This window comes from Carassius carassius, chromosome 23, assembly GCF_963082965.1.
Source record: "Carassius carassius chromosome 23, fCarCar2.1, whole genome shotgun sequence".
Lineage (NCBI taxonomy): Eukaryota > Metazoa > Chordata > Actinopteri > Cypriniformes > Cyprinidae > Carassius > Carassius carassius.
The window spans coordinates 17,457,014-17,472,631 of NC_081777.1; the positions used below are offsets into that span (position 1 = coordinate 17,457,014).

Sequence of the window (15,618 nt, forward strand, 5' to 3'; positions counted from 1 at the left end):
GTGGTTAGTAGTTTGTCTGGACTGTATTTGTACAGTTTAACACATCAGTGTAAAGGGTCTCACGGTAGCCTGCTGTTTCTCTGCACGTTCAGCTGCATCATCCAGTTGTTTCTGCAGAGCTGCCTGGAGTGACTTCATCTCATCCCTGCGAATGAGAGAGAGAGAAAAATAAAATGGAAAACAATGAAGAGTGCACAGGGGAATAGTGGTCACAATTGCCACTCCAATGGTCTACCTTTATAGTATATGTCTGATATTCACATTCTAAAACACATACAGTTTATTTTCTGAACATGAAGATACAAAAGGTCCATGACAAATATGTAAATTAATACATCCTATCATATTATGCAAGGTTTGCCCACACACTGTACACTAGCTGTTTTTTTCTTTATAATAAGAAATGATTGAAGAATTCAATCTAATCAGCTGAGCTGCATTGTTTAAAACTAAAATTTGCTACATTTTCCAATAGACAGTTCACTGTAATCTTGGAGCTCACTAAATGCTCAGCAGGAAAAGAAACTGGCAAAAATAGTATTTGGTCATTTCAATCATTCTTGAAATAAAAAGACTAATTAAATAAATAATTGAATATAAGTAAGCAAGGATGAGGGGGCAAGTTTGTTATAAACAAACTTTTTGTCCCTATGGTGAAAACTCACCAAACTTTGCATGCATGCGGGTCCTTGCTAATTGCATTCTCTGTAATTTTAGGATGGATGGGATGTATGGTTGCCTAGCAACTAGTGGATAAATTTGCAATATTCATAACATCAGCCCCACTACACTGTTTGAGCTCAAGACTTAATATTGCACATGAGAGCCACTCTCCTTATAGGAAAAAAATGTGCCTCAAGGACCACCAAGTTCCACAATTAAGATCTTTTTCAGTATTTGAATTTTAAGGCAAAACCAGAGGTTAAATCATTCTTGAGAATGACTCATCTAATTGATCACATGAGATTTCTGACATGCCATCTTTGGAAATGGCTTTAATATGTTTACAAAATCTAGAAATCAAAATTGTCACAAAAGGCCACTGCATAGCAGCCACAAGGGTAGTACTCATGAGGACCCTTGAAATCATGAAATGTCCTCAAAAAGGACAGCCTAAACAGATTTAACAGACACAGACATGTGAAAGTCACACAACTGCAAGCCTGTATCAAGTGCACCATTTAGGTCAAGGCCTTTTCTCTTTTAAAAAAAAAAAAAAAAGTGAAGTGACATTCAGCCAAGTATGGTGACCCATACTCAGAATTTGTGCTCTGCATTTAACCCATCCGAAGTGCACACACACAGAGCAGTGAACACACACACACACACTGTGAACACACACCCGGAGCAGTGGGCAGCCATTTATGCTGCGGCGCCCGGGGAGCAGTTGGGAGTTCGATGCCTTGCTCAAGGGCACCTAAGTTGTGGTATTGAAGGTGGTGAGAGAACTGTACATGCACTCCCCCCACCCACAATTCCTGCCGGCCCAGGACTCGAACCCACAACCCTTCGATTGGGAGTCCGACTCTCTAACCACCAAGCCACGACTTCCCCTACTTTATCTACTTTATGATGTCTTTTTATGCCCACTGGATTCTATTAATTGCTGCTGGCAGCCTCATTTTAAAGTTGATTTTTAGTTTAATGAGACATAAGAGCCATATTATTCTTGCTTGTTAAATGACTCATTTATATCAGCATGCAAATTATAGAATAAATATTCTAGTGCTTTACATGATTATGGCAACAATTTTAATGGAAAGCAGAATTCAATGAACAGAATCCCAGAGTTTCTCTGTATTTTAAACCCTTTTGCAAGATATCTGAAATCATAATGTTCAACTCAGGCCCATGGCACAAACTCAGCAAAAATGATTACACAGCACACTTAAAAGTGAAATGTCCAGTTGGTGGCACTAAAATTTGTTTGGCTTTATCTAAAACACACGAATGTAAATCTAGTAATGTTGTAAGTACCATTTGCTGAAGCAACAATGTCAGCTTTAGCTTCTTCTACAAGTCTTTGAGCTCTTTCATCGAGTGCCGTGATTTGAGTTTCAAAGGACTCAGCATTGCAACTGCTGTGCTATACTAGGTGCACTATGGTAAAAGTGTTCTGTGGTCATAAGTATTGGAACTGCTGGAAAATAAGTCTTTATTTGCTAATAACATTCCCCTTTATTTACAATTTGTGTGGAAAGGAAAAAACCCAGAAATATTTCTTATATATTTAAAATCCTAAAACTTTTGTGACGATCGTGCACCAGAGAGACACAGGGAGAGCGAGAGATCCAATAGCAGGTATTTTAATATAGGGTAATCCAAATCGTTGTCGAATACAGCCAAGGTCAAAACCAAAAAGACAGTCCAAACAAAACAAACAAAGGAAAGGGACAGGAAAAGGGAACTCGGAATGCGAGATGACTCGGAGGACGAGCAGACAGGAAGAATCTCGGGGGACGAGAAAGCTGGACACACGAAGGGTAAGGACTCCATACAAACAACAGGGAAAGACTGGTATTTATAGGGAGGCTAATGACAATAAAGTGACTGCACCTGGTGCAATTAACAGGAGTGCAATTACTGTGAAGACAGGACCAGACTAGAGGAATTCTAGTGCCTACGGTGAAGTGCCTAAGGGGAAGTGAGCCCACTAGTGGACACCCAGGGAAACAGAGACTAGACAGCGTGACAACTTTTTGTTTATTTGCAAGTTTCTATTAGATTTTGAATCCCAGATTTTCAGTTTGGTCAGAGATTTTTGCAACTTGCAGGTGAAATACAGCATCCATTGTCATTCTCCTGACTTGTGTAATCACAAATGTCCATGGGGTGGTCTGCCCATTTCTTTTTCTACCAGTATTGTCATTTTAATCAAGAGAGTGAAGGTCAGAAACTTCAGCACATCTGCCCTGAATTTCAATATCTGTCTGCTGTTGATTGGGGTTAAAAATAGAAGCCATTACGCACACCTGACACTGGGAAATTGAATTCTGTCACTAACTCTCCGCAGCCAACATGGTTGAACCTTGACGGATCCAGTCTGTTGCCATGATGCAACCACGGATGTTCTGTAGTTTTCTATCACTGAAAACCCATGACAATTTAATCTGATTTAAACCGAGACGGTCATAAAAGCTGTGTTAAAGAACCCCGTTGCTCTTGAAACTGGGATATAACAGTCGCAGAGAGAGCCTTAGATGTATACGACAAATGGCAGAACATCTGTCTACAGCCGTACACATGTAAACAGTTGCTAACAGTCTCTAATTACTGATGTTGGTGTGTGAGAATGAGTAATTCATTAAAGAGTCTCTCAAAGCACTGTTTCCTTCACAGTTCATTTAATCTAAAGTTGACTGAAACACCACATGGGTTGAGACACGTCGCCAAACTTTTTAAAAATGAAAAATGCATTATATTAGGTTTTTTCTTATTTTCTGGCACTGCTCATTTGAAAATGATAAAAATTCAATAATACATTTAAATAACTTGCATATTTACACCAACATTCAAAAGTTTAGTGTTAGTATTTTGTTTTATTATTATTAATATTATGGTTGTTGTTGTTGTTATTTCAACAAGCATTACATTTATAAACATTGAGGAAACTGAAATAATCAAATAAATGATTTATTTGATTAGATGATTTTAACTTTCCAATAATCAAAGAATCCTGATTTGTTTCTTGAGCACCAAATCAGTGTTTTAGGATGATTTCTGAAGGATCATGCAGGGGCCATATTCACAAAACAACTTAAGGCAAAAAAAACAAACCTTGGGTATGTCAGTCCTAAGAATTTTACAAAGCATTTTAGCACTAAAACCAGTCCATAAATCTGTGAAGTTAGGGGTATTCAAGAGGACTCCTGAGCAACTGAGAACAAATATTTCCAGCAAACATTTTAGAAACCTTTAATGATAATTGTCCTTTAATTTATGTCTTTTTCATGCACAAGTTGGGCAAAAATAACAGCTGTTCTTGTGTCGAGTTTGGTTTTGTTTTACATTTGCACAACATCTAGCAATGATTATTCTAGTCTGTTAATTAAAAGATTGTGCACAGTACATGCATATCTGCTAATTGTTTATGAAATGCTGACATGTAAGAGGCAGAAAATTAGCTAAACGTATTTGTTAGCCTACATTTTGAAATCTAGATATGAATGTGGCAAAATGTGGCATCCTTTATCTTAATTTAAGATTTCTACCAATTCCTTAGTGAAAGTTGGTCTCACCCAATAGGTTTATAAGAGGAAACTCTTAGGAGAGCTCTTAGTGGTAAGATCAAATATTTTGTGAATACAACCTCTGAAGACGGAGGCAATGGCTGTAAAAAATATAGTAATATTTCACAGTATTACTGTCTTTGGAAGGAAAAAAAAAATCTTACCAAGCCCAACATTTTGAATGACTGTATAAAATGTTATTTGACATTAATTATAAATTGTTATATTTTTATTATATTATGTTTGCCTGCTCGAATTCCTAGTTAGTCTCTGTAACACAGTAAAAACCTTCATAGTCAAGGGAAGAAGGAGGCGGGAACCGGCGAACATTCAAATCAATCTTTAATAACCAAATAAACACCAAACAGCACAACAGCCCCTCGCAGACGACATGCATCTTCATAAGTCATTTGTACTATGGCTCTGATCAATGACTGAGAGTTAATGACACAGTGAGAGTTGCTTCAGGAAGAGCTGTGGAGAGAGTGCAAAAAATTGTAGAGTTGAGAAAAAAAAATGCTTTACCTTTGCTTGTGACTGAGCTCCAGGATCCTCTGAACATCTTTCTTTGGCACAGCATCATCATTCTTAAGAGACTGTAGAGAAGAAAAAAGAGAGTGGTTGTGATTTTTTGCTTTATAATATTGTATATTTGTGTTTTGTGAGTATGAGCTTTTTATTTTTGGATTCAACATGGCAGATGAGGCTGACACTGTCAGGTCTGTTCATCTGTAAAGATATGACCACCTTCTGTAATGCTGGTTCTTACAGTAAGCCTGAAAAGACCAGTAAAGTCTTGAGAATGGTGCTTTGGTGGGGCAGTTCCAAAGCATCTGTTTCCCTCCTAAGAGAAACATCAGCGAGATCAGAGAGAGGAAATCTGACTAATTCTCATTATAGCCTCATTTCCATTTTCTTCAATCAGCATAAACTATGAATAATGAAATGCAAAACCTTGAAAGAAAAAAGATATTAAACCTTTCTCATTCAGATCGTTCCTAGAATTGTACATCGAAAAATTCTGGGCCCGGTTCCCCAAAACGTTCTTATCGCTAAGTAGTTCTTAACCTATTCCTTAACCTCTCTCTTAACCTTATGGCACGGTTCCCGACACATTCGTACGCTAAGTATATCTTCTGTAAGTCACACTTTCGTAAGGTTGGTCTGGACCATTCGTAGCTCTCTCTTAGCGTTATTTGAGCTCATGACGCTACTGTACAGCAGTCTTTAGAAACCAGTGCAGCGAAGTACAAGTCAAACTATGGTATTTTGACAATTTTGTGGCTCAACAATGATTTTCTGTTATTTTTTAAGACTCATAATAAATTATGTTCGCAATGGATACAGGCCTATTTATGAAGTTGACTTTATGTGGTTACAGAACTAATAAGGTGGTAATTAGCCTAGGCTTTTTCGTAATGTAATTAAAGCGAATTGGCAATCATTTTTTTGATAATTAAAATCTGGCTAACAATTTGGCTCTAAATGGCTAAGATCTTTAAATGGGTAAGCATGGTGGTGTCCAGTAAGCGACCAACTATGGCAGCGATCCAACATGTCCTTGTATTGAATCAAAGACGGAGCCGGACTCGGAGCCGTTTAGTCCATGTCAGTTTTTTTATTCGGCAAAACTTAAGCCCTTTTGACATTTTGCCTGACGTGGCTATATTAAAAAAAATCCCCTCCCAAGACAACTCATTGTGGAGCAGCTGGACCTTCCCAGACCTGCGCTGGCCAGGCTAACGCAGCGGAATTCTGCTTTAAGCCCTGAAGCCCAGCGCTACGTTTGTTTTATTTTAATTATTATTTATTTATTTATTTTGCTACAGACAGATTCATCGAGGTTGTGGGAGAGGGCTACGGCCTAATAAAGACCTCGGTGTGGAGGTGTGTCCACACAGTCACCAACACCCTTCTGCGCTATGCCGGGGATTACATCCTGGTGGATGGCACACTCATCCCTATCGCCAATCCATCAGTGATTGATCGGGAGGAAATATCGCGAAAGGGATACGCGACCATAAACATGCAGGTTATATTGGACCATAGGAGTGTGATCTTCGACTTGGTGGCAAGGTCCAGCAAAACTTCAAGTTCCCTGACGAGAAGCTTGGTGTCCTTGTTTACGTTGCTTCCCCAGCATATTTTGTATCTAATTCTCTCTCTCTCTCTGTTCATTGTGGATAGGTTGTTTTTTATTAAAAACATAAACCAATTGCAATCAATACCGCATTAAACAGAAGTAACTGCAGCTGCTTGCCAATCAATTCTGATTGTAAAGTACCTTACCATTAATATAAAAGTGTATTATATAATTTTCATAAGTCGTTAAACCCATGACAAAAAGCGGCACAACGGGATAAGGAGGGTGGATGATTAGCGAGGGATACCCGGTTCGTCTAACCGTCACAACATAGCCTATTTGTCAGGTCAGGTCCACCGGGTTGGCCACACCCAGAAAATAACAGCTGATAAACGTCACGTCACAGCTGTCAGAAGACGCTTCTGAGGAAGACTGCAGGTTGCAGTCGAAACATGTCAAGGTAAAGAAAAACAGTTTTGGTTTTTTTTCTCCACCTAAACGGTTTTGTCTTTCTAGAAGAAAACTATCTAATATTAACATAGCCTATCGTTTGAACATATTACTGACCATTTGATAATTTAATTTATAGTCTATATTCTACTGATAACTTATGTCAACTTATGATAACTTAAATGTTACTGTAATAATTTGAGGAATGTTTCATTTGCATAGAACGTGTTGTCTTTCTTAACGCTGTAATGCACCTTCATGTGAAGTGAAAAATCGATTCATGAGCAATCGATGCCAACTAATTCAGCACCCTGACTTTGGACAGCGCTCTTGTAACGTCGGACGTAAGAGGCAGCGTGCTAAGAAGCTTCCTAAGGGACACTTCGGGGAACACACTTAGAAACATCAACAACTTTGGTAAGATATATCTTTCGATGTCTTCTTAGCGCGCTAAGAGTGAACGTTATCGGGGAACCGGGCCCTGATATTTATGAGCATTCAATTTTGTCATTAAGATATGTATATTTTTTATCACATTCAATGGAAAGTCATGGGCTATGTTGGCTAATAATATCTACAAACTTTGATTTACAGAATCGTTTATTAGACACACTCAAAAAAAACAAAACATACTGAATGTATAAGACGAGATCAGCTGTTAGTAGTATTTAGCATTTTTTTCAGTCAGCTATGAGCAGATTTGTTTTCTTAATGTTGCAAGCAAGACTGTCTAAAAAAAGAAAGATATTGTTAAATCCTGGCCTAAAAATCTATATATTGTAAAATAATTTTACCAGAACTCCTATCTGTAGCAACCCGGGGGGTCCCTGGACCCCATTCATTACCCCTGGTGTTAACTCTTTCGCCGCCAGTTTTTTTTTTTTTTTCTTAAGTTGCCAGCCACTGCCAGCAATTTTGAAAAAAAAAATGTTTTCACTAAAATTTGATGGCCTCCAGTATATTTTGCTGTATGAATGTTTGAATTTCCAATATACCAGAATAAAGATCATAGCCTCTACTTTATATATATATAAAAATAATAAAATAAAATAAAAATCAGTTTTATTCTAGCTTAAAGCATTCTTTTTTTAATCAATGCTTGAATTAGTAGGTTTCATAAAAATGCATAATTTTGAGCAAAAAGGTGAGAAAATCAAATTTTTTTATCAAAAACTACATCTGGATAATATTCAGTGAAGTGAAGTGACATTCAGCCAAGTATGGTGACCCATACTTAGAATCCGTGCTCTGCATTTAACCCATCCAAAGTGCACACACACAGCAGTGAACACACACCCGGAGCAGTGGGCAGCCATTTATGCTGCGGCACCTGGGGAGCAATTGGGGGTTTGGTGCCTTGCTCAAGGGCACCTAAGTCACCTAAGTATAGCTGGCCCGAAAACTTGAACCCACAACCTTAGGATTAGGAGTCAGACTCTCTAACCACTAGGCCACGACTTCCCATTGGGTACAATTATCAAAGCATAAATCCAGTAAATCGCTTCCATCAACACCTCCAAAGCTTGCACAGACATATACCCCTGCCTGGATCAACATTTTACTCCATAACATTATGCAGTTTTCATTTATATGCTGTGTATTGCTGATGATCACATTATTTTTATATGCATCTGTTTACATGAGTGATCACTCTTTTCTCCATCCTGTTGATGTGTGTTTTTGTTCGGGAGGTTTTGTACTCATTCAGAAGATGTGTAATAGCACCCCCAAGTGTATAACACAAATCACAAAAAGCCGTAAAAACTTGTCTTTGGCGTGGAAAGAGTTAAGGAATATCTTTCTTTGCTCCTTTTTGTACTTTTGTCAACGTAAGAACTAGATTATTCTTGCATCTGACCCAAAATAAGTAGCCATTTAAACAAAAGAAATCCAGAAAATATCTTTAATAAAAAAAATTAAGGCTTGTCATACCCCGCTTGTGTCACAATATGCTGCCGGAAGGAACACAGAGCCGAGTATAATCGACAGTCTTTATTCATCCATCACAGGGGTAAACCCAACATGCAACACAGGAGGAAGACACACATACTGACTTGTAGACCCGACAAACATAGACTGAACAGACTAGGACCTTTATACACAAGATGATTGGGGGAACACAGGTGAGAGGAATGACTAAATTAAAGGGGACAAGGAACACATGGGAAAGAAATTAGACGCACCTAAAATCAAATTAACCAACCACGGGAGACAGAAACTGGGTCACAGGAGCAAAGACACTCTGCCAGCAGGCAGAGACCACGGAGGAAGGATCCAGGGAGGAGACAGGAGGGACCTGGAGCAAGAGAAGCCCAGCAGGACCCAGGCCACAGCCATAACGACGGAGCTGATGGTGGGAGGAGCCATGGAGGAGCAATGGCCGCCGACTACAGGGTGCTGGCCAATGGCGGCAGAGCAGGTGGAGGAGGAGCCCAAGGCAGATGGAGAGCTGGAGAGCCAGGGTGATGGGGAGGATCCGGAGGTCCTAGGCAGAACCGATGACGCCGGCGACCAATGTGGAGATGTGGATCCGGGAGGCAGCGGTGGAGCCATTGCGACAGAGGTCTGAGGTGGACCCGAGGGTATGAAGGAGCCTGACAGAGACAGAGGGATGGAGGTCTTAGGCACAGGATGGTTGATGCCAGACCACGGCAGAGCCGGAGGGAAGAGGGAGCCAGGCGGAGCTTGTGGACTGTTGGGTCATGGCGGAGAGGAGGGAGCTAGGAACCATGGTGGAGCAGACGGGTCAACAGGCCGAGGCGGAGTCCAGGCCAAGGAGGCTGGAGGCGGAGGTGAGGGAGAACCTGACCACAGCAACACTGGAGGATGGCAGTCCCGTGAAGCTCGCACTGCAGTGATGGTAGCCTGAGGGCGAGCAGAGAGGCTGCCAGACAACAGTGTTGGAGGAGGCAGGAGTGGGTGGGAGAATGGGCATTTTGGAGGAGTGGCCACTGGAGGGCACATTCTAGGAGCAGGCACTGGAGGGCACATTCTAGGAGCAGGCACTGGAGGGCACATTCTAGGAGCAGGCACTGGAGAATACATTCTAGGAACAGGCACTGGAGAACGCATTCTAGGAGCAGGCACTGGAGAACTGGAAGCCCCCTCAGGGCTGGACAAGGAAGCCAAGGATGAAGGACGGCTGGACGGGACCAGCGGAGATGATGGAGAGAGAAGTGGGTTCCAGAAGCAGTTCCAGTTCCAATACCCAGTCTAAAAGATCTACCACCTCATTTTGGCCTTTTTGGCGCACCATATCCAGCTCACACTCAGCCACAGTGCAGGGGGCGGAGCTCCTCTCCGTGCTCACCCCACTCGTGTCTTTCTCCCTCATGGCAGGCGATGTTGCCGGCTCACACATCTGGACTGACATCACGATCAGCTCTGTCGCTCTATGCTGGCTCTGACTCTCCATCAGCGGTGGGCTCGGGCATGCACGCCGCACATCAGGGAGATGGTGGGCTGGGCTCTGGGTCTGGAGAGGACCTGGCGAGATCCTCCATGGGGCAGATGGTAAATGGCAACCCGTTTCTTGCCAGAGTCCACTCCACGAAGGCGGCGAATTCCTCCCAAGGACCAACAGGAACTGCCTTGTATGGTCCTCGAGAGAACGTCCTTCCTACTCCAGCAGGAGGAGGAGGTATTCAGGGCAAAGGAAGGGATCCATGAACACAACGGAAAGAAAATACTGAGGAAAAACCAGAAAACAAACGGAGGGTAGACACGCAATTTAAACTGTTTTAGTTCAGGTCTTCTGTCACGCTATGCTGCCAGAAGGAACACGGAGTCGAGAATATTCGAGAGAGTCTTTATTCATCCAACACAGGGGTAAATGCAAAAAAACACACCTGGAATCAAACTAACCAACCAAGGGAGACAGAAACTGCGTCACAGGGGCAGAGACACACATAATGAGTCAGGGGTGTGACAACTGGGTTACACTTTATTTTTTCACCAGTTTCCTTTAGACTTTCTATGAACTAAAAGTAATTTTGAAACTACATGTTAACTAAATTTTATTAATTTGTAACTACTTAAAAAAAAAGTGAAAAAACTAACTTTAATTAGAGTCTTAGTAAACTGTTATGGTTAATAGAATAAGTTGACATGTATTTGCAAAGGTACTTATATTCAGTGGAATGTCTGTAAGGACAGGGGTTTTCAAACTGTGGGTCGCGACCCAGAATGGAACAAGGTGGGTCGCACAAAGTCACTTGGCTGCAGCTAAATTTGCATTTCAGTGACACACACACTCACACAGTTAAGTCTAGGGCTGCACGATATAGCCTACCAACATTAATTACGAATTGCAATATCTTTAGTGTGATTTTCGAATTGCAATTAAGTCTGCAATTTAAAACATGTGTTGTTTGTTTTGAAGCACGGGAGTGGACGAGTTGTAATAACAGTGAGGGTCTCAAAGCAATGTCATTATTAAAAGGTTAAATTGGTCCACATTATTAATGAGAAAAAAACTCGCTCACTTCAATGCGCTGTATTCTGCATGAGATTGCATACACCAGGAAATTCAAATATTATGAAAACGGGTTCAGATAGGCTGTTTATTTATTTCTATCATCTGTTTTAAGAACTCTGCACTGTTTTCATAAAAAAAAACTGTTGTAAAAAGCACTTCATATGTACGGGGTGAGAAGGGCACAAACGCAGGGTTAATTGTAACACTACAAGATTTAAACATTTCCACATAACATTTTTCCTTGACATATCATATCTACTCTATATAGAGGAAAAAAATGTGCCAAAGTTCAAAAATCTTTTAAAGATATTGGTGAACATTTATTTAACCATTGAAAATTAAATTTCTGATTGAAGTAAATTTGTCACCTTGTTTTTAGTGTTTATTTAAAATGAGACGCATCTGTTTATTATTTTTTACCTATTTCACAATTATTTTCATCTCAAAACTGTTTTAGATAGTCCAGCTTTGCTTCTTATGCTTTTCTAAAAAAAGTGTTGGATTATGCTCTGCTCTACCCTACACACACACAGAGAAGGACAATGAATGCATTTTCTGCACTGAATCCCACAATGAGTTTACTTGCAGCACAGATTACAGTTCACTGGAGTGAACCTGTTTCAGGTTTTTATGGACGTTTAATATTTTAACTTCTGTAAAATAAAATAAAAAAAATAAACAAATATTAGTAGGAAAATTTTACAGTTGTACTCTAAAATAAAATGGTTATGTTTCTTAAATACTTAATTTCTGTCATATCAAAGTTTAAATAAAGATTAGGCTTAATAAAGATTAGTGTAGACTTGCACTTGCACTCTCAGACTTGCATTCTCAGACTTGCACTCTCAGACACTTGCACTTCCACTAGTGACATCACTTGCAGTCTTTATTTTTTATTTTGTTTAATTTTTGTATTACTTCTTGTTTGAATTTCCCAACATTTTATAACAGTAGCCAGGTGGAGAAAACAAGAAAAAAGAAACTAAATTACAATGTCAAAAAAGAAACTAAATTACAATGTCACTTGCATTCTCCACTACCTGCGACACTTGTAATCGACACAAATCGTGCATCTTGCCAATGGAGACAAGAAGCTGTGGTGGTGATTAAACCTAATTTAGTACTATAACGTACAGGGTCCTGCAAGAAAAAGACAAAGACTGGCAAATCCGTGGCCAGAACACCAGAATATGAACGCTTGCACAAAGTCTCTCGTTAAGCGTTTTCCTCCGGTAGAAAAACATAAACACTTAAAATGGCTTAATGTATTAAGATGCTATTAAAATATCAAATTAAATATACAGTTCATTATTTTAATGAAAATATATATTGTATTTTCCTCACATACCGCAAAATGTGGCATAATGGACTAAAATGATAAAGGCCAAACTCAATATGCTTCTCTATATTATTGAAACACATAACTAATATGTACAGGCAAGCAGGTGAGCCCAGAATAAACGCAACACGCAAATGTACTCGTCTGCTTGCCTGTACGGAGTTGATCCTTTTAAAATGACATCACAGGTAGCGGAGAGTGCAAGAGGCGATTGCAATTGACTTTGTAATTTAGTTTATTTTTTCTAGTCTTCACAACCTGGCTACTGTTGTAAAATGTTGAGAGATTCAATCTAAAAGTTATCAATGAATAGAACAAAATAAAAAAAATAAAGACTGCAAGTGACGTTGCTAGCGGAAGCACAAGTGTCTGAGAGTGCAAGTCTGAGAATGCAAGTCTCAGAGTGCAAGTGCAAGTTTGCAGCCAGACCCTTCTCTCCATAACTGCAAATATGCTGTATTATCCACCAACTGGGAACCAGGGGTGTGAAAATACTGTGTTGAATGAATTGGCAGTGGGTGGAATCACATAGTCCAAAACAAAAACAGACATTCAGACATGGAGCGCACATTTAAAAAGAACAAACAAATATGTGAACTTATTATGTTTCCTAGTTTCAAAAAAATTACTTACAGCACCTTTATCCCCAGGTTTAACACATATTATCCCACATAATTACGTTACTGAATTTCAGATATGTAGCAGCACTTAAAACAACAGCACATCACTTGACTTCAGGACACTTTCAGATGTGACACATATTGGCCATTACTGTTGCTTTGTCGCTTTCCCATTCAGACTGCTCTGTGTTTCCATTGAATAACAGCAGCAAAGCTTTGTCAGGGGAAGACCATCTGTGCAGCTGTTGAGTTGTATTGAGATTGGCATTGGAGTGTCTATTCAGGCCAAGCTGGCAGGAATGTGCCGGCACAAACCCACAAACCTGTGCCAAGACTACAGGCTCCATCAGGCAAAGTTTAATGATGATGAGCAGCACTCTGGGGAGATCTCATTATAAAAATAAACAGTATGGACAGTAAATCTGCTCTACAAAAAGGTTAATCAGTCACATATACATAATTGATCATGCTAAAAAGGTCATAGTTGATCATGCTTTTACAACAAATCCACTGGAGATTTCAGACTTGAACTCAAGGGATGTAGCAGTTCGGCTTCGGGCCAGGTTGTCTCCGGCTGCAGTCCAGCAGTCGAGCCCCAGAGGTTTCTTTACTTTTGCATATCCAACTACAGCCGCCACATAACGTCCTAACAGAACCATTAAACTTATTTAGCCATTATTATGCATTCTCATAGAGGAATCGTAGGAGACAATTCACAGAGTGACCAATTGAATTTCAATGAACAGTTCATCCAAAAACACAACTGCATCAAAATCATGATGACCCATTTCAGTGATAGATATATTTTTGAGAAACAAAAGCTCTTTTAAACTATTTCTGTCAATTTTATTTACGCCGTTATTGTCCTTATCCATTAACGCTCCAAGCACTTCAGCAGAACAATAAATCGCTCTATGAATTAGATTGAATGCATTTGGAGTGTATGGTTTTTCTCAGACACCAGTGCTTGGTTGACTGCCATTATACAAGGCAATCAAGTATTTGATTGACTGGCTCAGATGCCTGGAATAATGCATTCTCTTTGTGTCTAATCTGTTTCCATATGTGCCAGCACCGCTTTGCAGGTCCACTTGCCAGGTTTACTAATGCACTTTGTTGTTGTTGTTTTTTTTTTTTTTTTTTTTTTTTAGTTTTTTAATGGTTGCTTGGCTAATAATTAACCATAAAGTCACCAAACATCCATTATATTAATAAAAACATTGAGTCACAAGAAATATCTTGTCAAAGTCAAAGTCAAAGTCAAAGTCTGCTTTATTGTCAATTCTTCCACATACAGAGAATTGAAATTGCATTACTCTCAGACCCTAGGTGCATACAGATAAGTACAGATTAAAAATAAAATATGAATATTCAATGTACAAATAAGGACATTTAAAAAAGATAAATAAAGCAGCACAATGTACATGGCAGTTAGAGTGCAAACCAGTGAAATAAATAAATAGTACAGATATATTGATTGTAGTGCAGAGAGCTTATTCAGTCTGATTAAAGTGACAAAAAGCTCAGAGAGCAGTTTTTTATTTAAACTGTCAGAAGAGGTAGTTGAATGAGGTCAGTTCGATGCTGTATGAGTTAGTGAGCAGACCAATGCTGCGTAAAGTGATTGGGTCAGGTCACAGTGTGTTAGTGGGAGTGGAAGGACCTGGGGATGTGGGAGCTGGTGGGGCGGGGTCTGAGGGTCAGAGTTCAGTGGTGCATGGGGCAAAAAAGGGGAGGGGAGGCAAGGTCGGGAGGGAGTTCAGCTTCCTGACAGCCTGATGAATAAAGCCGTCCTTCAGTCTGTTGGTCCTGGGATGGAGAATCCTCAGTCTCATCCCTCATGGCAGCAGACTAAAGAAGCTGCGTGTCAGGTGGGTGGGATCACTTGCAATGCAGTGGGCTTTGTAGGTGAGATGGGTTCCATAGATGTCCTGGAGGGAGGGGAGAGACACCAATGATCTTATCAGCTGCTCTCACTATGCGTTGAAGGGTCTTGTGGCAGGACGCGTTGCATTCGCCATACAACACAGTGATGCAGCTTGTCAGAATGCTCTTGATGGTGCCTCTGTAGAAGGTGCACATGATGGGGGCCGGGGTTCTATGGAGTTTCTTTTGTGTCTTTTTTATTCAAACACACATATTGTGTTTGAGAGTAAAACTAATTATTTTGTAATTAAAAAAATATATATTGCAAAAAAGTCTTCTTAAGGCTCAAAAATAAAGAAGTTGATAACAGAATTATTTGCAGTGCATGTAAATCTTTGAAAACCTTTATTTTTCTTGTGCACTTCGAGAACTTTTCATCCCAAACCCACACATTTTGCTCTCTTTTCTGCTGTCTTTTTTGCGGGTCAAAATATCTTGCTTGCGAGGTGAATAGGTTTGCAAGCTGAAAAGTTTTGCAAGTTGAAAAGTTTTGT

At 39.9% G+C, this 15,618-nt stretch overlaps 1 protein-coding gene across 1 annotated transcript in view; it reads right to left on the reverse strand.

The window, feature by feature from the left end:
- Window positions 1-15,618, reverse strand: part of LOC132101402 (leucine zipper protein 2) — a 154,655-nt gene that overhangs the window by 38,341 nt on the left and 100,696 nt on the right. The window contains exons 3-4 of the mRNA XM_059506333.1: window positions 4,755-4,825; window positions 64-145 (exon numbers count right to left, since the gene is read on the reverse strand). Of these exons, the coding sequence (XP_059362316.1) occupies window positions 64-145; window positions 4,755-4,825 (153 nt within the window). The remainder of the gene's footprint in view (window positions 1-63; window positions 146-4,754; window positions 4,826-15,618) is intronic.